The following is a 20439-nucleotide window of genomic DNA, read 5'->3' on the forward strand; positions in this document are numbered from 1 at the left end:
ACCATATCCTCATATCTCAGCCTCCTGAGTAGTTAGGATTATGGGCATAAGTCACTAGCACCTGGTATATGATATCTCCCCCCCACCCCACTGGTTATATGGTAACTTAGCCTAAGAAATATTTGCTTAAAATTAGGTTGTTTCCCATTTCAGAAAAATGTTTTGCAAATGAAGAAGGGTAGTATCTTTTGGGGCAGGATCCAGGAAAATAGAGGAAAAGTCCCTAGAGCCATCTGTCTTCCATGCCTGACCCCATCCTGCAGGGTCTCTACCCAGGCCTTCCAGGCAGATTTACTCCCAAAACACTGCCAAGGCCCAGAGCCAGTTGGATTCCAACCCTGACCTCTTTCAGAGCAGAGGCTCTGATATGTCTGCCCTGGCCACAGGACCATTTTCTAGCACAAAGCACAATCAGTTCTGGTGTTCCCCTGCCCACTCTACCCATCCTCTTCCCACTCCCCAAATTCAAGGCCCTCAGGCCTGTGGTGGCCCAGACATGTGTACAACATTCTCATACACAGGCTCTTCCTGCCTTTTCTCTTCAGCTTGCTTCTGGGGATCTTGTATTGGGGGAAAGCTTCCTGAAGCTACCTCCTGGACTCTCCCTGCACTCTTAGTGCCATCCCTCAGCTCCCTGGACACTTCCTCAGGCCTAGTCCCCAAGCTGATATTGGGGGCTGAGCCAGGGTTCTGACTGGTAGAGCCAGAGGCCAGCCCTGGGCCACCCTTGTTTTGACCCAGGGCTCGGCGTATGGGTTTAGGGATGGCACTCTTGACCTTGGATTCTGCTTGGCCTCTCTGGAAGTTACCAAGACAATGAAACACAGACCGGCTAGGACCCTCAGATTTCTGTGGTGTCCCTGCTAACATGTAGATGGTGGCTACAGAGCTAGAATTGTCCTGAGCACTGCCATTGACGATTTCCACACACTCATCTGCATCTCCTGGACTAACAGCTTCCGGAGGCGCCTCCTCCGTTTTTGCTTGCTCTGGGCTTGTGGACTCCTCAGCTTCCTGGCCCTCAGGACGTGGCTGGGAGCCCCTGGAAAACCTCTTGGGCTTTCTGATTGGGCTGGAGAGCTCCCCTGAACTTCGGCGACTCTGTGGTGCAAACTTGGTGCCTTCAGCGAAGGAAACGGATGGCCGCTTGGCCCTGGCCAGGCTGGAGGTGCGTGGGATCGGAAATGGTGTGGAGGCATCCTCGGGGGGCGGGAAGGGGCCTCCAGCCAGGCTGGCCTCTGGAGACTCTGCTTCAGCCACAGGGATCATCCCTGGCAGAGGAAACAGAAGAGCTAGGCTGCAGCTGTGCTGGCCACCCCAGTTCATCTTACCTGCAGCATCTTCCTCTTGCAAAGAGTGAAGTGCAGAACAACAGGGGAAAGGCCAGATCTGTAGCCCTGGCTCCTTGGCTCTTTTCTCCCTACCCCTCCCTGCTTTGAACCACTGTCAAGCTAAAAATTTCGAAGCCACGGAGTCATGTGAACCATGTGAATGCTGATGCCTCTACCTGAAATGCCAGCTACCTCCCCCATGGAAATATATATCAAGCCAGCTATTGGTGGCTCACATCTATAATCTTAGCTACTCAGGAGGCTGAGATCTGAGGATGGTAGTTCAAAGCCAGCCCAGGCAGCTGAGTCTGTGAAACTCTTATCTCCAATGAAACACTGGAAGTGGAGTTGTGACTCACATGGTAGAGTGCTAGTTAGCCTTGAGCAAAGAAGCTCAGGGACAGTGCTGAAGCCATGAGTTCAAGCTCCAGACACACACACACACACACACACACACACTGTCCTGTTTTCCTAATGATGTATCTGATTGGTGTCTATCAGACTACAAGTTTAATGAGGACAGGAATCTCTCTTACTTTTCACTGGGTCCACATTAGCTGAAGGAATATAGAAGAGATTGAGGTGGGCAGGCTGCTCGGGGACTGAGTGAGCTGTTGGGGGAGGCCTACCTTCTCGGGGTGGCACGGAGTAGGTATGACCCTCATCCTCTGCTCCAGACTCAGGATCAGAAGAGAAGGAGTCATCAGAGGCCCAGCCAGCAGAAGGTGGCTCGATGAAGCTGTGGTTGAACGGGACCTCCGGGTCATGGTGAGAGACTGTAGGGACTTCAAGTCAGGTGCACAGCCTTCTGGGAAGACTTGCTCCATCTCAGCCGCTGGCCCCTAGTGCCCACTTACCTGTCACCCAGGGAAGCTTGTAGTTGCTGAGGGAGCCACAGGACAGCGCAGAGCCCAGCCTGGTCAGTGCCCCCCAGACCTGCTGCTTCATCCTGGATAAGGCAGCTCCGTCTCTTGCTGGCCTGAAAAAGGGGGGTGGTTAAGGTGGGTGTTCATGCATGTGACCCACAATAACCTCTGCACAGTGTGACAAAATGATCACATGTACTTCGATGGCTGTTTTGCTTTGGTTCATTAGCTACAGGGTCTCACATAGCACAAATTTGTGACCTTCCTTCTTTAGCCTCCCAAGTGCTAAATGGTTTCATATTGATGGTAGAATAAAACCTAAACTATTGAGCCCAAGATCTGAGTAACAGAATGCAAGGTGGCCCTAGTGTCAAACAGACCTAGGTAACAGTTTTGACACCTCTCTGGGCTCTAGTTTTCTAATCTGTAAAATGAGGACAGAGTCCAGAAAGCTGGGCAGGAGCTCTGTGGGAGCTTTGACTAGCTGGGTCAGCTTGAGCCTTGTTGTCTTCTGTGAACTGAGGACAAAAACTTCTTCCCACCCCCACATTTCCTGTCTCAAAGGAGCGAAGAGGTATCAAGAGGTTTTATAAAGAACAAAACATGAGCCACATCTGTCTGGCAGCCTCACCAGCCCAGTGGTCTATCCCTCAGAAAACCACCTTCTCTGCCAAACTCTGCACGGAATTTCAAGTCACTCTCATTTCTTGGAGGAGTGAGTTCTGGTCTCTTCCTCTCTTGGCCCAGAGCTGGGCCTCAGCTTCTGTGTTTCCTGCCTTCTTCAAGGCCCTGGTCAATTGAGCTCAGCTTCCTGCTACGGGTTGTATTTGGACAGCTTGGTGCCTAGTGCCCCTCACTCATGCCTACATGACCTGGGACTTTCCCTATTAAAGGTTTCCAAGAAAGGCAGGTGACTGACCTGGAGTCTCACCACCGCCAACTACCTCCATTACCTACAACCTAAATGTGTAACAAGGCCAGCCCCTCCCCAGCCCTGAAAGGAAACCAAATGGTGCCAGCCAGTGTTCACCTGTCCTTGGGATCCAACCGGGTAGCCCAGCGGCAGTAGACACAACAGACCATGCCCAGGAGAAGCAACAGCAGAGGCACAAGAATGCCAGCAATGAGGGCATTCTTACCATGACGACCTAGGGGAGATGGTTCAATATTCAGGACATTATGTTTCCTCTTTAGTTCTAAGTAGCCCTTTGCACAGTCTTTTACCTGTGGCTCCACCACCCTCTGCAGCCAGGGGCAGGGAGGGAGGAGGAGGGCAGTGCACAGGGCTAAAACTCCGTCACATCTTTAGGGGGATCCAGAGTATTCAAACAGATCTCAGACATGCCGAGGATCACTCACGTGGCCCAGGCTCCCCAGCAAATAGGGCCCAGCCCATGAAAGAGCCAGACTTACCCTGGTTACCATGCTCTAGGCCTCCCCCTCCACCTTACCCAGCTGGCAGGCCCCAGAGACAGGGTGGCAGAGTCCCTCTGAGCATTGGCAGGAGAGAGAGCAGTTGCTTCCATGGAAGCCAGATGGGCAGGAACTGTTGCAGCTAGGTGTAACAAGAAAAGGCAGATTGAGCCGGGAGCTGGTGGCTCATGCTTGTAATCCTAGCTATTCAGAAGGGTGAGATTTGAGGATGGTGGTTCAGAACCAGCCCAGGCAAGAAAGTCAATGAAACACTTATCTCCAGTTAAACACACACACACACACACACACACAGCCGGAAGTGGAGCTGTGACTCAAATGGTAGAGCAACAGCCTTGAGTGAAAAAGGTCAAGGACAGCACTCAGGCCCTGAGTTCAGGACTGACACGAGAGGGCGGGGGGGGGGCGGGGGGGAAGGAACTAACATTGTCCAAAAAGAAATACACTCATTATTGGACTTATGTAGCTGTAACCTCTTTTTCTGTACATCATCTTTATAATATCATTAAAAAAAACTTTAAAAAGGAAGGAAAGAAAGAAAGGAAAGGAAGGAAGGGCAGGCTGCAGGCTGGATAAGAGGGGAAGGGAGTGGGCAGGGAGAGGCCAACATAGATTTCTGGGCACCATTCCCACAACCCTGCCAGGTAGATTTTTCTGGACGCTGCCCAAACAGACTCCTCTGCATTTTGAGCCATTCTACATGGCCCTGGCGGCATGTGGAAGAATGCTTCCTCCCAGAAGATGCCTAGCCATTCCCAGGACAGTGTGTAGACCTCTGTATGTAGATCTTTGCACTCACTCACCCTGCTGGCCACCCAGCACTTGTATGAGATCAGCCACATAAAGTGCATCCAGGGAGATACCTCTCAGGTCTGGAGGTCTGAGCTGACCCAACTGCCTAAGCCTCAGCCCTGTTCTCTGTAAAATGAAATCTTTTCCATCTGACAGTATACACACTCACCTAAAGACTTTGGGAATGTCTGCAGCCAACTCTCATCTAGTTAGGGAGCCAGCCCTCATTTCTTCTTCTTATTCTGTATTTAATTAATTTTTACCACAACCAGGATTTAAACTCAGGGCATTGTCCTTGCTCAGCTTGCTTGCCTGCTTGATGAGTGCTTTACAGCATTAGCCATGCTTTTGTACTGGTTATTTTGGAGCTGGACTTTTCTGCCTAGATTGGCCCCAAACTTGATACTTACTTATTATTTATTTATTGTCCTTCTAGATTAGGCATCAGCAGACTTTCCTTTGAAAATACATCAGGACTACCTTCTTAGGGGAAGATGGGTGGTGTCTGGGAGGTGGAGAGACCCAGGAAGGGAGGTTTGGGAAACATATTACAGAGGCCTCATCACCACCCTTTTCTCTCCCATCCTCAGGGTCCAGTCCTCACCTGGTTCCCCAGTAGCCAGTGTTACAGACACATTCCCCTGTCACCACATCGCAGACCCCCTGGACACAGGGGGGGCAGGTAGAACTACAGCCCTCCCCAAAAGTGCCAGTTGGGCAGGGGTCTTCACACCTGGGGGAAAATAGAAGATTCAGTCAGGGACTGGGAGGGTAGTGGTTAGCCTAGTCTCCCTACACACTCCTGGACTTGGGGACCCAAAGGACCACTCCTTAGCAGTGAGGTTCAGGTGCACACAAGACTTTGAAGCTGGAACCAAACCCAGTAGGTAACAAACTATGGATCCTCAAGGGAAGAAGAGGGAAGGCAGTCTGAGTGGTGGGGGAAGTAGAAGAGCACTGTGCACAGGGCCCCTCTCTCCCATCTCTCTCCCTCAGTGTTTCTATTCTAGGAGGTAGCACAAGAGCTCTATCTGTGTGTGTGTGTGTGTGTGTGTGTGTGTACTAGAAGATTGGCTTTCACAGAGAGAGCAAGGGAGATGATCCTAGGGGAAAAGAGTACCTGTACTGAGCAGGAAGGCTGTCTTACCTGGGCCCCAGCCAGCCAGGCTCACAGCGCTGACAGTGCCCAGTGTCTGCCTGACAGGGCTCCCCAAGCTTGCAGCGGGGGCACTGCTGGCTGCAGCTGTTGCCAAAGGTACCAGGTGGGCATCGTTGCTTGCACTGAGTTCCATTCCAGCCGGGCTTGCAGGAGTCACAGCTGCCCGTGATGGGAGAGCATGTTGCATTGGGCTTGCAGTGGCCACATCTGGCAAGAGAAGAGGTACATGGAGCACTGTGGGTAGATAGTGTGCCGCCCCCTCCAACCCCTCCCTGCCCGCTCAGGCAGCCCTCCAGGGACACTGGAGCATGTTCAGGCCCCAGCTGGGTCAACTCAGACAGGTTTGAGCCTCAGCTTCTCCACACTATACAATGAAGAGGCTAGATAGATGGCCTCTGGGCATGCTCATAGGATTCTGTCTCCCATCTCTCTACGTGTGTGTATGTGTATACACTCACACTACTGGATATTGAACTCCGGGCCTCAGTTTGTGAGGCAGTGTGTAACCACTTGCCATCTCTTGTCACCTGACCCCTCACTCTGTGATTCACCCTTCTCTAGGTCCCAGGGCCTCTATGACCCAGCCCGAGTAGGGCATCGAAGTTCCCACCCTGTCTTCTACTTCTCTCCTCTCAACTCTGCCTTCCTCCTCTTTTCTCTATTTCCTTTCCCATAGCACACCATCCCTGAAAACAGGACTCAGTGGTTTATCTTTTTCTTTATAACTTGAAAATAGATAAAAATAGAATACAACTGGATACCCTTGTGGCTCACACCTGTAATTCTAGCTACTCAGGAAGCTGAGATCTGGAAAATCCCAGTTCAAAGCCAGCCTGGGCAGACAAATCTGAGAGATTCTTGTCTGCAATTAACCACCAAAAAGCCAGAAGTGGTACTGTGGTAGACCCCTACCTTTGAGCACAAAGCTCAGGGACAGTGCCCAGGCCTGAATTCAAGCCCCAGGAATAGCAAATGAAATAAATAAATAAATAAAAACCCTAAACTAAGAGCTGGGAACAAGTGGCTCATACCTATAATCCTAGCTACTGAAGATGCTGAGATCTGAGGATTGCAGTTCAAAACCAGCTCAGGCAGGAAAAAGTCTGTGAGACTTTTTCTCCAATTAACGACTAAAAAAAAAAAGGGAAATAGAGCTGTGGCTTAAGTGGTAGAGCACTAGCCTTGAGCAAAAAAAACTCAGGGAGGGGCTGGGAAAGTGGCTCAGTGGTAGAGTGCTTGCCTTGCATGCATGAGGCCCCAGGTTCAATTCCTCAGCACCACATAAGCAAAAAGAAAAAAAAGCTGGGAGTGGCACTGTGGCGCAAGTGGTAGAGCGCTAGCCTTGAGCTGAAGAGCTGAGGGACAGCACCCAGGCCCAGAGTTCAGGCCCCATAACCGTACCAAAAACAAAAAACAAAAACTCAGGGACAAAACTTAGGACCTGAACTCAAACCCAAAGACAAAAAATAAACAAAACAAAAAAAGTAAAACTGGACTGGGAATGTGGCTTAGTGGTAGGATGCTTGGCTAGCATGAATGAAGCCCTGGGTTTGATTCCTTAGTACCACATACACAGAAAAAGCCAGAAGTGGTGCTATGGCTCAAGTGGTAGAGTGCTAGCCTTGAGCAAAAGAAACTCAGAGACAGTGCCCAGGCCCTGAGTTCAAGTCCCAGGACTGGCAAAAAAAAGCAAAAATAACAACAACAAAAAACCTAAATAAACTATCAATTCCTGTTTTCACCACTATCCTTTCAAGTTTGTCTTAACTTCCCATTGATGCTAACTGTAGTTCAAGTTTCTTTCTCCAGATGCTTGGTTATCTGGGATCAAAGGCTTGGGTCAGATCCATTCCAGGGCTAAGGTAAAGGAGGAGTTTATAAAATTGATTTAGGCCAGGCGCTGGTAGCTCACATCTGTAATCCTAGCTACTTGAGAGGCTGAGATTGAGGGTCGAGGTTCAAAGCCAGCCAGGGTAGGAAAGGCCATGAGACTCTTATCTCCAATTTACCACCAGAAAACTGGAAGAGGCTCAAGTGGTAGAGGGCTAGCCTTGTGCTGAAGAGCTCAGGGATAGCCCCCAGGCTCAGAGATCAAGCCACCACCACCAACAATAACAATAACAAAGATTTATGTGATTATGGTTAGGATTGAGAAAAAAAGAAGAAATTATTGCTGTGGTTTTTTGTGTATGTATGTGTGTGCTGGTCGTGGGGTTTGAACTCAGGACTTGGGGGTTATCCCTGAGCTCTTTTGCTCAAGGCTAGCATTCTACCACTTTGATAATTGGAGATAAGAGTCTCACAGCTTTTCCTGCCTAATCTGGCTTCAAACCGTTATCCTTAGATCTCAGCCTCCTGAGTAGCTAGGATTACAGGTGTAAGCCACCAACACTCAGATATTTTTTTTTTCCTCTACTACTTAAGTCATAGCGCCATTTCCAGCTTTTTCAGTAGTTAACTGGAGAGAAGAGTCTCATGAGCTGTCCTGCCCCAGCTGGCTTTGAACCATGATAGGCAGATCTCAGTCTACTGAACAGTTAGGATTACAGGTGTGAACATATTCTTAGGTAAGTATAATGAAAGTTAAGTATGTGTTAAACTTTTACTTTAGTTATATCAAATATGTGTTACATATATTGGGCGGGGCAGGGAGGAGTAATTTTCTCTTGCTTAGCTTTTTTTTTCTGCTCAATGATAGCACTCTACCACTTTAGCCACACCTTCACTTCTACCTTTTTGCTGTTTAATTGGAAATAAGAGTGTCTCAGATTTGTCTGCCCAGGCTGATTTTGAGCCACAATCTCAGATCTGTCTTTTGAGTAGCTAAGATTACAGAGGTGAGCCTCTGGCTATAATTTCTTACTGTATGGGAAATTGGTCAATGTCTGAAAACCACTGAATCCTAAAGGGATTATTTTGTAGCAGGAGTCTTTCTAATACTAGGCTTTTTTTCTTTTCTTTCTTTCTTTTTTTTTTTTTTGGTCGGTCATGGGGCCCAAACTCTGGGTCTGGGCACTATCCCTCAGCTCTTCAGCTCAAGGCTAGTGCTCTACCACTTGAACCATAGCTTCACTTCCAGCTTTTTCTGTTTATGTGGTGCTGAGAAATCAAACCCAGGGCCTCATGCATGCAAGGCAAGCACTCTACCACTGAGCCACCTCCCCAGCCCCCTAGGCCTTTTTTCTTTAGAGTTATAAAATATTTATTTGGGGGGACTTCATATATGACAAATTCAAAACATGTTTAAAGGCATTTCATAAAAGCAACAAAGATATCATGGCACTTGTTTGTTTGTTTTGCTGGTCATGGGGCCTGAACTCTGGGCCTGGGCGTTGTCACTCAGCTCTTCAGCTCAAGGCTAGCACTCTACCACTTGAGCCACAGCACCACTTCCAGCTATTTCTGCTTATGTTGGTGCTCAGGAATCAAACCCAGGGCCTCATGCATGCAAGGCAAGCACTCTACCAGAGCTACCTTCCCAGCCCCAAGAGACAAAGTCTTTTATATATCCTAATCTGGCCTCAAACTCGAGATCTACCTGTCTCAGTCTCCTGAGTGCTGGGATTGCAGGTTGTACCATCACTTGAACTGGGCTCCCCACTTGCTAGACAGGTGCTTTACTGTTTAGCCATGCCTTGGAGTTGTACTTTTTTTTGCCAGTCCTGGGACTTGAACTCAGTGCCTGAGCACTGCCCTTGAGCTGCTTTTGCTCAAGATTAGCACTCTACCACTTGAGCCACAGTACCACTTCTGGCCTTTTCTGTTTATGTGGTACTGAGGAATCGAACCCAGGGTTTCATGCATGCTAGGCAAGCACTCTTCCATTAAGCCGCATTCTCTGCCCAAGGTCCTACACTTTTTAATAATCATTGGATGAAAAGAGTAGGTTTAAGCAGCACCAGTGGCTCATGCCTGCAATCTTAGCTATTCAGGTGGCTGAGATCTAAGGATCACAGTTTGAAGCCAGCCCAGGAAGAAAAGTCTGTGAGAAGCCGGGCGCTGGTGGCTCACGCCTGTCATCCTAGCTACTCAGGAGGCTGAGATCTGAGAATCGCGGTTCAAAGCCAGCCTGGGCAGGAAAGACTGTGAGACTCCTATCTCCAATAAACCACTAGAAAACCGGAAGTGGCGCTGTAGCTCAAGTGGTAGAGCGCTCGCCTTGAGCTGAAGAGCTGAGGGACAGCGCCCAGGCCCAGAGTTCAAGCCCCACGACTGACAAAAAAAAAAAAAAAAGAAAAGTCTGTGAGACTCTTATCTCCAATACACTACTTAAAAAAAGCTAGAAGTGGCACTGTGGCTCAAGTGGTAGTGTGTTACTCTTGAGCACAAAGAGGCTCAGGGACAGTGCCCAGGACCGGAGTTCAAGCCCCAGGAGTGGGTATAGGTGGAACTAGAGAAATCAAGGCTATGTCATCCTTGCTTTGTGTATATTTTGGGGATAGCACGGGAACATCTTACCCTTTCTCCCACCCTTCTCCATACATGTCCACCTATTCCCATGCTCCCCTAACCCTTCTTTGCCTCCCCTTACCCAGGTCCTCCTTTGTCTTCCCCCATGGCTCACCTTTCACTGCACTGATCTCCATAGCGGCCAGGGTCACAGGGCAGTTCACAGTGCTTGCCATGGAAGCCGGGTGGGCAGGTGCACTGGCCAGAGACAACGTTGCACTGGCCACGGACACACTCACACCGCCTTCGACACTCGGGGCCCCACCAGCCCGGCAGGCAGGTGCAGCGGCCGTTATCCTGCAGGCATGGTGAGGTGTGGCAGGTGCAATGGAAGTTGCAGCGGCGACCCCAAAAGCCAAGCGGGCACAGGCAGGCGCCAGTGACTGGGTCACAGTGTGCCCTTGGGTTGCACTGGCATGTGCGTTGGCACGTGGGCGACCACCAACCTGGGTCACAATGACATGTGCCCGTAGCGGGGTCGCAACGTGCATGGGAGCTGCAGGAACATGAAAACTCACAGAGGCTGCCCCAGCGGCCGGCTTGGCACTGGCACACACCTGTGGCCGGCTCGCAATGGCCATGAGGGTGGCAGGGACAGGTCTCACGGCAGTCGGGGCCCCAGTATTGGCCTGGGCAGCCTGCAGGAGTCAGAGATAGAATAGGGGGATGAGAGCTCAGAGTCAGGGACAAATCACCACCCTGGCCTTTCCCCAAGGCCGAAGGGGACCAGACCAATCCCCCAAGAGCCAGAGACAGTCCCCCCCAGTATATCTAGCAGCTTATCATCCTAGGTTACAGCTCATTTCCTGCCCCAGACTGAATCAGAAAAACCTTAGCCTAAGCTCTGCCTTCCACTACACATTCCAGAACACATTTAGAGATGCTGAGAGGGAGAGGGTGTGTCCAGAGACACCCACTCAGAGGTGGGTGAGGTTTCACCCACCTCTTCCTGATACATTCCCCCCTACCTCTGATGTGAGCTGGGAGCTTAACACTCACCCTGATCTCAGGTGGGTGCTGCCCACCAGGACGGCAGGAAAAGCTGCATTTCTCCGTCTCCTCTGAGACCAGAGACTCCTAGAGTCTTTCCACTGGCTATGTGCCATCCCCACACTTTTCCCATCCCCCTCTTCCTGGCAGAGAGGGCAAACAGCCCAGCCCCTGGCCTCCTTCCACTGATGTATAAGGTAGATGTGGGGGAGAATGAGAATGTGCTCATTTTGCAGTTAATAGGGCTCCTGTCTATGGAAAGTTGGAAAGAAAAATGAAGGTGCCAGGTATGCAGGACTTTGTGGGTCTTGGTAAAAACCAGATCATTTAGGGCATTTCCCAGGAAGATACCACTTCCAGTTTCTAGGCCTCAGTTTCCTCTGTGAGGCTTCTAGGGCTCTGGCCCTGCTGTTCTAAGTTTACATTTCTTTTCTTTTTCTTTTTTTTTGTGCCAGTATTGGGGCTTGAGTTCAGAGTCTAGAGTCCTTCTATGCTTTTTTCACTGAAGGCTACCACTTTGAGCCACAGCATCACTTCCAGTTTTGTGGTGGTTAGTTGGAGATAAGAGTCTTACAGACTTTCCTGCCTGGGTTAGCTTCGAACGGTGGTCCTCAATCTCAGCCTCTTGAGTAGCTAGGAATAAAGGTGTGAGCCACCAACACCTGGCCTAAGGCTACATTTCTACCTTCTGTGCCACCCCTGCCCCATACCCAATTTTTCCCAAACTCACGTGAACTACATTGTGCCCCGAAGAATCCAGGTTTACATCGACAGAGGCCTGGCTTCACACATATCTCGTCTTTCCTGCAGGCATCCTGCCCTTCACAGATGGCTGAAAAACACCCCACCCAGGTGAGAAGGCAAGAAGACATGACTAGCAGATACCCCTGCCCTTTCACCCTTTCTTGGGGGCTCTGCCTCTTCAAAGACATTCTCTTAGAGTCGCACGGGGTTGGGGTGGGGGTTAGGGCTCAGGAGGGGAAAGAGGTAGGAAGGACAGCCAATGGGCTGCGTGTGTCCCCCTTTTTAGGTGGGGGGTCCGTCCTGGCTACTCACGGATGGTGCATTCTTGATCTTTCTGCCTCCAGCCTGGGCAGCACTGGAGGTCCGCAGAGGGGCTGTGGGGGCAGAAAGGGGTCATCTGGGACAGCCGGTTAACAGAGTTGATCGCAGACTCTGGCTGAGGTGTGGGAGCCAGCCTCAGCCCTACCAGGGAGATCTGCTCTGTAATCACAGTCCCTGAGAATCACAGCCCCCATGTCCGCAAGCTCTCTCTTCCTCTTCCCTTGCCTTCCCAGCCAGGCTGTCCCTCAAGTTTCCCCTCCCTTCGCTCCCACATGCCCCAACATGATTTGGTAGTTCAGCCACCATCTCATCAGACTCCCACAAACCCACCTGCTGCCGGGGCAGACGTGCTGCCCCTCTGGGTTTAGTGTGGACTCCTGGGTCCCCCTTGTCCAGAGCAGCAGCAGTGGGAGCAGCAGCCCCAGTCTCATGGCGCCCAGAGCAGTGGGAGGGTCAGGGTTAATAGGCCCCCACAAGCTCCCAACCCCCTCCCTGCTTCCTCCCAAGGCTTTTCCTGAGGAAACCAGGCCCGAGGGGCGGGTTGTCCTGAAGCACCTCCCTGAGAGGGCGGAGGATGCTAGGAAGGCCAGAGACCCAGAAATAAACGAAAGGAAGGTTAACAGTAAGGCCAAAGTGGGCCATGTATGGAGCTCAGAAGCCATAGGTCCTGGGTACTGGGGACAGGCAAAGGGATGGAGTGATAGTGGGAGCCATGGCTTTTCATTAAGCCACACTCTCAACAAGAGGCTAAAGCTGGGAGAAGCTGCCACCCAGTGACTGGCCAAGAAGAACCTGGGAGGAGAGCTAGGCACTGACAGACATAAAACAGTTTTAGGAGCCAGGCACCGGTGGCTCACGCCTGTAAATCTAGCTACTCAGGAGGCTGAGATCTGAGGATCGAGGTTCAAAGCCAGCCCAGGCAGGAAAGTCCGTGAGACTCTTATCTCCAATAAACCACTAGAAAACCGGAAATGGCGCTGTGGCTCAAGCAGTAGAGCACTCGCCTTGAGCTGAAGAGCACAGGGACAGCACCTAAGCCCAGAGTTCAAGCCCCATGACCAACAACAACAAAAAAAAGAAACCACAGTTTTAGGGTCTTATGGACAGATACTTTTATTATATTAGCTGAGGCTTGTACAAAACTCCTGGGAGGTAGGCCGTCAGTTCTCTCTCCTGGATGGGGAAACTGGACCTGATACAAGCCACCTTTACGTCTGGCCCCCAGATGGGATACACACATGGTGGGGAGTGAGGCAGCCTAAAATCCCCAATGCAACGGCCATAACTGACTGCAGATGAGCCCTGGAGACAGGTGTGAAGGGGGTCCCCTCTCTTCATTTGAAGTCACACATCCACTTCCAGCCAAACCCTGAAGTCAGGCATCTTGGGCAGCTGGGCCCTCAGACCAACATGTTCATCATGAGCAGCGAAGGACAGTCAGGAGGTGGGGGCTGGAGGAGCGCCCACAGGCTCCAGGAGAGGTTGCTGGGGGGCTTCCTCTTCTTCTCCTAGCTTGCTGCTGGTCTCAGCGTCAGGGGCCTCTGCTTGACCCCGATACCACAAGCTAAAGCTGGAGGGAGAGGCAAGAGGTACTTGGAGCCAGGAAGCCAAGAAAATGGGCTAAGGGCAGGGAAACAGAGGAAAGAAAGTGTGTCAGGAGATCAAAGGGAACTAAAGGGGCCTAGGACAGAGAAGCAGGAGGAAAGTTAGTGCTTAGGACGGCTGGGTGAGAGGAAGTAGAACAGGAAAAGGGCACAGAGAAATAGGTGGGCTGCTCCTTCACTCCCTCCTCTGCCTTTTCCCTTCCCCCAACATACAAACTCTGTATTCTGGACTCGGTGGGTGGAGGGTGATCTTCCTTATCCATGGAGAGCAGGAGCCATGAGCCATCTTCATCATCACTAAGACAGAGGGAGGAGGCATAATGGCTCCAGGAACAACAGGAGCCCAGCTCATGTTGAGCCTTCTTCACTGCTTCCAGGAGCATCAGGGGAGGACAGCATGACTGTAGGGACCTCGGGGCTGGAGAGAAGATGACACTGGGGACATGTAGGACATCTTCATGTTTTCACTTTATAGCCTGGCAGTCAGCAGGTCCCCTATGACTGCAGCCACAGCTTCACACCTCTCATCCAGCCAAGGCAGGAAAATGAAGGCTGAGTGTGAGGATGTTTTTAGCAAATTTCCTTTCCCTCCTTCATTCTTTTTCTTTCTTTGTTTTTTCTGTCACTTTCTTTATTGTCTTTCCTCTGTGTGTGTATGTGTGTGTGTCAGGGAGAGAAGGAGGAAGAGGAAGAGGAAGGAGAAGAGGAGGCAGAGGAAGAGAGAAAGAGAGAGAGGATGAATGTGCTGGTACTAAGGCTTCAGTTCAGAGCCAGAGTGTTCTCCCTTAGCTTTTTTGCTCAAGGCTGGCACTCTACTACTTGAGTCATACTTCTACTTCCAGATTTTTTTGGGGGGTGAGGGTCTAGTCGTGGGGCCTGAACTCTGGGCCTGAATGCTGTCCCTCAGCTCTCAGCTCAAGGCTAGCACTCTACCACTTGAGCCATAGCGACACTTCCGGCTTTTTTCTTTTTTTGCTTATGTGGTACTGAGGAATCGAACCCAGGGCCTCGTGCATGCAAGGCAAGCGCTCTACCACTGAGCCACCTTCCTAGCCCCAGATTTTTTTTTTTGGTGGTTAATTGGAGATAAGAAGCTCACAGAGCCAGGCACTAGTGGCTCACACCTGTAATCTTAGCTACTAAGGAGGCTGAGGATTGTGGTTCAAAGCCAGCCCTGGCAAGAAAGTCCATGAGACTCTTATCTCCAATTAACCACTAGAAAACTGGAAATGGCACTGTGGCTCAAATGGTAGAGCGTTTGCCTTGAGCTGAAGAGCTGAGGGACAGCACGTGGGCAGAGTTTAAGCCCCATGACCAAGTTTTGAATAGCTAGGATTACAGGTGTAAGCCATTGGCGCCCAGCTCGTAGTAGATTTTTGTTGGTTGGTTGGTTGGTTGTGGGGCCTGAAGTCTGGGCCTGGGTACTGTCCCTGAGCTCTTCAGCTAAAGGCTAGTGCTCTACCACTTGAGCCACAGCACCAGTTCCAGCTTTTTCTGCTTATGTGGTGCTGAGGAATCGAACCCAGAGCCTCATGCATTCAAGACAAGCACTCTACCACTGAGCCACCTTCCCAGCCCTTAGTAGATTTCTTTAGCAGGATATGCAGTGGGCAGGGCAGGTGGGAGCAGCCAGATTCAGAGAAAAAGATAGCAAGCTAAACAGTAGGCAAAAGGAAAACCAGGCCAGGTTGAGAGGGCCAAGAAATAACTATACTAGGTCTGCTCAAGGGGGTGATGAAGGTGGGTCCACAGATGCAGGAGGTAGCTAAGGCTGGGTTATCAGGCTCAGCAGAACTGGGGGGTGGGGAGGAGAGGAAGGAAGACTGGTTCACTGGGAATGGAGTCAGGATCTTACCTGCTCTCTGGTTCCTCTGGTGTCCCTAACATCTTGGCCTTGATCTTCTTCCGCTGTTTCCTGACAGCCACTTTCATGGCTTCAAGCAGAAGTCCAGGGACCCTGTGGTCTGTGAGCAGTTCCCTACAGAGAAAAGTAGGAGCAGAGGGAAAGCAATGGGGATGCCAAAAGTAGGTCTCAGACAAGTACCTGTGTTCCTCATTCCTCTGACCTTTTCTTAGTAAGTGGCTCTTAAGAATACTTCACTGCCTACTACTGTTGTGACCCTTTGTGCCTGCTCATTCCTCTGTTTGCACCAAGTTCTAGAAAGGCAGGAACTGATAGTCACGTCCTTCCAGGGCCCAGATAGGATCTGGCAAATATTACTGCTGATATATGAAAGAACCAAAGGATGAGGTGTGGTGGCCGGAGGTCCAAGAACTGGTGGGAATGGAGGACCTTTGGCTTCCCAGCCCCTCACCGCTGGAAGTAGGCCAACTCCTCCTTGAGCAGGAACACATTGGCCTTAAGCTCATTCCGCTCCTGAAGAATCTGTTCAACCTCCTCCCGGCTGAAGCCGCACTGGCCTCCCTGCAAGGGACTCCCTGGCTGCTCTGGTGCATCCACCTGTAGGAAGTCAGGTGTGGTTAGATGGTGATCTGTGTTTAATCCTAGTGCCATCACAGGAACACGAGGGGACGTGGGGACAGGGAGGCGGAGAGCGAGGGTGCTGCCGGACGCCAACTGGGGACCAAACCCATATGCTGCCATATGGGTGGATCTGTTACGCAGTATGGTATCCCTGCCCAATGCATACCGAGTGCCCTCTTCTGATACTTACCGGGTGTTCAGGGGCTGCCCGTTCGGGCTCCTGCTTCTGGTCTCCAGCCAGCTCACCGGCGCCTTCCCGAGAAAGCTCGCGCTCCCTCTCGCGGTCCTGAGCCACCCGCAGCTGGGCCTGCACGGCTGCCAGCTTGTGCCGAAGCTCCGCGTTCACCAGCAGAAGGCGCTGCAGCTGCTCCTGCAACTGGGGGCGGGGCGAGATGGCGAGGTGGGCGGAGCTTCGCGGCGCCACAGCCCCGCCCCGCGCCCGCGGCCCGGCCCTCGCTGCACTCACGGCCTCTGTCTCCTGGCTGCGCTGCAGCAGGTCGCGGCTGTGCGCGCGGAGTTCGTCGCGCTGTCGGTCAGTCACCTCCTTGAGCTGCCGTAGCAGCGCGCGCTCCTCTGAGGAAGGGGCGTTCTTAACGGTAGCGGTCGCAGGGGTCCCGCCCCGGACCCTGGAGGGGCTGGCACTCACCCTGCGGCCCCGAGCGCAGCTCCTGGCGGAGGTGCTCGTTCTCCTCCCGCAGCCGCCGCAGCTCCACTTCGGCCTGCTGCGCCGACACCTGTAGCTGGCAAGGCCCGGGACTCTCGGTTAGGGACCCGCGGCTCCCGCCGGGCGCGAGCGGAGGGGACAGAGACTCACCGAGTCCGGGGCGGGCCCCACGGCGGCCTTCTCCAGGAGCTCCAGGGCCCGGACCACGAGCGGCACCAGCCCGGCCGCGGCCTCTGGACCGAAACGACGCGCCAGCTCCTGCAGCTCAGTGCCCAGGGCCCCCGCGAGATGGTACACGAGCTCCGCCGCTGTCCCCGGCCCCGCGGCCCCTCGAGACCCGCAGCCAGCTGGCCCAGGCGCTGACCAGCTAGGCTCCATTTTACTTGCTTCCCCTACTCCTCAGGCCAAATTCACTCCTACTCTGAATTGGGCCAGGGACAAGCCACAAGTTCCGGTCCAGGAAGTTTAGTAAGGGGTGGAGTAGAAGTGACAAGGGAGGAGCGCCCAGGGGAAAAGGGCTCTGGAGTGGGGAGACTGTCCTAGGCCCCCTGGGCCCTGTCCTGTTCAGCTGCAAGGTCACTGGAAAGAGGACAACCAACTCCAGGCAGGCATCCAAGAGCTGAGGCCCAGGGCTGTCAGTGGTCACTTTAGGCAAGCCCTCCCCATTGCACCCAGGTCAGGCTCCACCCGTTTCTGGAGCCAGAGGCTGGACTTTTGAGTGTCTGGAAAGGTTGAAGGTTGACCTTCTTGGGAAGAGATGGCTTGTTCCAGTGCTTATTTTCCCAGACCAGGAAGGGCACAGCTGAAAAAGGGCTGGCAGGTAATAGTGAACACCTATAATCCTAGCACTCAGGAGACTGAGGTAGGAGGAATTAATAAAAGGCCAACCTGAGCTAGACAAGTTTTTTTTTAAAGCAAAAAACAAGCCTGGCACCAATGGCTCAGGCCTGTAATCCTAGCAACTCAGGAGGCTGAGATCTGAATATCACGGCTCAAAGCCAGCCTGGGCAGTTAAGCCCATAAGTATCTACAACTGTCTACCCAAAAAAGGCTGGATTAAAACTGTGGCTCAAGTAGGTAGAGTGCTAGCCTGATGCAAAACAGCTTCCAAGCCCTGAGTTCAAGTCCCAGGACTGGCAAAAAAAAAAAAAGCCAACAAAGGCCAATCTGGATGGATGGGTGGCTCATGCTTGAAATTCCAGCTACTTAACAGGCAGAGGGCAGGAAGACTGATGTTGAAACTGGCCTAGAGAATAATGTGAGACCCTGACTTGAAAAGGAAAGCAGTACAGGGACTGGGGTATGGTTTGTGGTAGATGCCTGCCTAGCAAGAGAGTGAAGCTGAGTTCAAAACCCCAGTACTTGCCCATGTAATTGTAACCCCTCTGTATGGTATTTTCAGGGAAAAAAAAAAATAAAAAAACAAACAAAAAAACCCCAGTACTCCTAAAGGAGGGAAGGAGAAGCAATAGGTTGGACAATACAGGCACAACTAGACCCAGAAAATGGCAGCTGCTTTAAGTAATGTTGACATTGGGGGATGTGTAAGAACTTTGCAAAGAAAGCAATAAATGGGGTCAAGGCAGCAGAGGGTGAAGGCCAACCCCACGTCAGTACCCTGAGTCTAGGCAATATTGAGCCCCCAACTCCTTAATAGAGGAGGCATTATATCTCACATCAAAGCCAAACCTAGCACACTGGTATCAACAACTGCCTCAGGCCAACCCCCTGACCTACTGACACCTGGAATCTGAATTTAGGAAAAAAGAGAAAACAATCACAAACTACCCTATTTATACAAAATTTATTATTATTTTGTTCAGGATCACAAGCTATCAACAACACAAGCACAAAACAGGGAAAGCGGGCCAAGCTGCTGAATGTCACCAGCTTGTCTGTGGGTTGGGAAAGGAAGCTCCAGCATTTGGGGAATCTGAAGCAGGAGGAGTTGAGAAAAACACTAGGCATAGAGATCTTCACGGTCTGCAGAATAGACTTCACCCTCCTGCAAGAGTGCAAAGTTGAGGAAATGGGAGGGTCTGTGCACTTCATGGTAGAACTCTTTAGGGTTTGCCAACTGCAGTTCATACTTCATGTTGGGATCATGCCGTACACCTTAGGGGAGAGGGAAACATCAAATGTTAATAAAGGTCACCTGCCTCACCAAGCAATTCTAAGGCAGAATCAGGCCCCAAGTGCTAAAGGTGCCGATTTCACCAGATCTCTGATCCCCCCACAATTGTGTTGTAGTCACACATACATACTGCTCCCTTACCCATAAAGTTATAATTCCATGAGGACTGGGCAGGAACCATGAAGAAGCCGAGGAAGCGATCAGACAGCAGCATCTGGACCCTCTCATAATGTGAGGGCAGGTAACCTTTGGGGTTGTTGCCTTTGTCGGTGTTCTGGCGTCCCCATTCATAGCCACTAGGGGTCAGCTTATAGGCTGTCAGTGTGCAGGAGCCTGGTGTGAAGCTGGGGAGTGAGAAAGACCAGAGTGAGAGAAGCTAACATTCCAGACTCTGACATGCAATGCCTCCTCCATTATACTTCTTCAAAAGGAGAAGCCACACCCACCTGCAAGTGATAATAATGGTCTTTTCACCATCCCAAGATGGGTTGTCAGCCATGATCTTGGCATGGGTAGTGACATCCTGGGGTGAGAGCTGGGGGGATTCATTGGGCTGTGTGTGGATCCAACCTAAGGGTTCCATCTCCTATAGGCAAAGAGAAATAAAATAACTTTCAATAATAAGTAAATAACAAAGTAAAATAACTGCCTTTCCACCACCTCACCCATGGCAGGAAGCCAAATTCCCAAGCTCTTTCACACCATTACTTACCTTGAGGTACTCATGCTGGGGCAGCTGGCTAGGTAAATGCACAGTCTGATGAGTGCCCCATTGTGGTACCATTACAATACAGCGGATCTCCTTTACCTGGGGGTTATCTGGTGGGCTCACCCCATACAGGTATCCAGCAATCTGAAGATTGGGGGGGGGAGGGTCAAGAAACATCCTTAGTATTAGACGATAAGGGTTCGGGTTTTATTACACTAACAAGAATGAATCTTCTCAAATTCAGGCAGACAACCCTCATCAGAATCACCTTTTCAAACCGTTACATAGGGCTTCATACCACTGTCCCCACCAGAATCTTCAGTTGGTAAACATTTGAGTATCTACAAGCATACAGCTCAATCTCCACAAGCTAAATACTACAGCTGAAAAAACAGTACATGATGTTTCAATTTTCTTGGGGGGTGGGGGTGGGAGGGACTGAATCCAGGGCCTCATGAAAACTGGGCAAGCATTGTACAACCAAGCCATATATTCCAGATTGGTATGTTAAATCTGATACTGTTCCTAACAGGAAATGCTTACTATCAAGTCACTCACAGGGTATTAGCAAGCTTTTCAAACTTGTCAGTTCTGAAAGCCACAAAATGGTGTTTCAGAAAATATAAAAATCTCTGTTTAGGGCTGGGAAGGTGGCTCAGTGGCAGAGTGCTTGCCTTGCATGCATGAGGCCCTGGGTTCCATTCCTCAGCAGGACATAAGCAGAAAAAGCCGGAAGTGGCGCTGTGGCTCAAGTGGTAGA

General features: G+C 51.2%; 3 protein-coding genes across 6 annotated transcripts in view; all 3 read right to left on the bottom strand.

Moving 5' to 3' along the window:
• Nucleotides 1–458: 458 nt before the first annotated feature.
• Nucleotides 459–12514, bottom strand: Scarf1 (scavenger receptor class F, member 1). Of its 2 annotated transcripts, none has more exons than XM_013016419.1 (11): nucleotides 12414–12514; nucleotides 12075–12136; nucleotides 11749–11850; nucleotides 10144–10666; nucleotides 5568–5786; nucleotides 5025–5153; nucleotides 3649–3752; nucleotides 3228–3345; nucleotides 2189–2310; nucleotides 1961–2107; nucleotides 459–1271 (listed from the first exon to the last, which is right to left on the bottom strand). In XM_013016419.1, the coding sequence occupies exons 1-11, from the start codon at nucleotides 12512–12514 to the stop codon at nucleotides 475–477; spliced, it is 2424 nt and encodes an 807-aa protein (XP_012871873.1). In that variant the 3' UTR covers nucleotides 459–474. The 2 variants fall into 2 exon arrangements, with proteins under 2 accessions (XP_012871873.1, XP_012871874.1); XM_013016420.1 differs by having other exon boundaries at nucleotides 3228–3331; nucleotides 3632–3752.
• Nucleotides 12515–13185: 671 nt separating this feature from the next.
• Rilp (Rab interacting lysosomal protein) lies at nucleotides 13186–17410 on the bottom strand. 3 transcript variants are annotated; one of them, XM_013016394.1, is made up of 8 exons: nucleotides 16987–17410; nucleotides 16819–16906; nucleotides 16639–16745; nucleotides 16363–16548; nucleotides 16003–16148; nucleotides 15543–15665; nucleotides 13901–13984; nucleotides 13186–13653 (listed from the first exon to the last, which is right to left on the bottom strand). In XM_013016394.1, the coding sequence occupies exons 1-8, from the start codon at nucleotides 17212–17214 to the stop codon at nucleotides 13521–13523; spliced, it is 1095 nt and encodes a 364-aa protein (XP_012871848.1). In that variant the 5' UTR covers nucleotides 17215–17410; the 3' UTR covers nucleotides 13186–13520. The 3 variants fall into 3 exon arrangements, with proteins under 3 accessions (XP_012871848.1, XP_012871847.1, XP_012871849.1); XM_013016393.1 differs by having other exon boundaries at nucleotides 16819–16912; XM_013016395.1 differs by lacking the exon at nucleotides 13901–13984 and having other exon boundaries at nucleotides 16819–16912.
• A 1214-nt stretch (nucleotides 17411–18624) lies between these two features.
• Prpf8 (pre-mRNA processing factor 8) overlaps nucleotides 18625–20439 on the bottom strand; it is a 45577-nt gene continuing 43762 nt past the window's right edge. Inside the window, exons 30-33 of the mRNA XM_013016312.1 lie at nucleotides 19683–19823; nucleotides 19417–19556; nucleotides 19112–19314; nucleotides 18625–18951 (exon numbers count right to left, since the gene is read on the bottom strand). Of these exons, the coding sequence (XP_012871766.1) occupies nucleotides 18797–18951; nucleotides 19112–19314; nucleotides 19417–19556; nucleotides 19683–19823 (639 nt within the window). The 3' untranslated portion in view covers nucleotides 18625–18796. The remainder of the gene's footprint in view (nucleotides 18952–19111; nucleotides 19315–19416; nucleotides 19557–19682; nucleotides 19824–20439) is intronic.

This window comes from Dipodomys ordii, unplaced genomic scaffold, assembly GCF_000151885.1.
Source record: "Dipodomys ordii isolate 6190 unplaced genomic scaffold, Dord_2.0 Scaffold31, whole genome shotgun sequence".
NCBI lineage: Eukaryota > Metazoa > Chordata > Mammalia > Rodentia > Heteromyidae > Dipodomys > Dipodomys ordii.

Coding starts and splice junctions, on each gene's coding strand:
- Scarf1 (XM_013016420.1), bottom strand. CDS start 12,514: ATGAGACTGGGGCTGCTGCTCCCACTGCTGCTGCTCTGGACAAGGGGG. Junction 3,753..5,024: donor ACTGGCTACTGGGGAACCAG/GTGAGGACTGGA, acceptor TGTTACACCTAG/CTGCAACAGTTCCTGCCCAT. Junction 3,332..3,631: donor TGGGTAAGGTGGAGGGGGAG/GCCTAGAGCATG, acceptor CGTCATGGTAAG/AATGCCCTCATTGCTGGCAT.
- Rilp (XM_013016393.1), bottom strand. CDS start 17,214: ATGGAGCCTAGCTGGTCAGCGCCTGGGCCAGCTGGCTGCGGGTCTCGA. Junction 16,913..16,986: donor TGGGGCCCGCCCCGGACTCG/GTGAGTCTCTGT, acceptor GGGCCTTGCCAG/CTACAGGTGTCGGCGCAGCA. Junction 16,746..16,818: donor GCTGCGCTCGGGGCCGCAGG/GTGAGTGCCAGC, acceptor CCCCTTCCTCAG/AGGAGCGCGCGCTGCTACGG.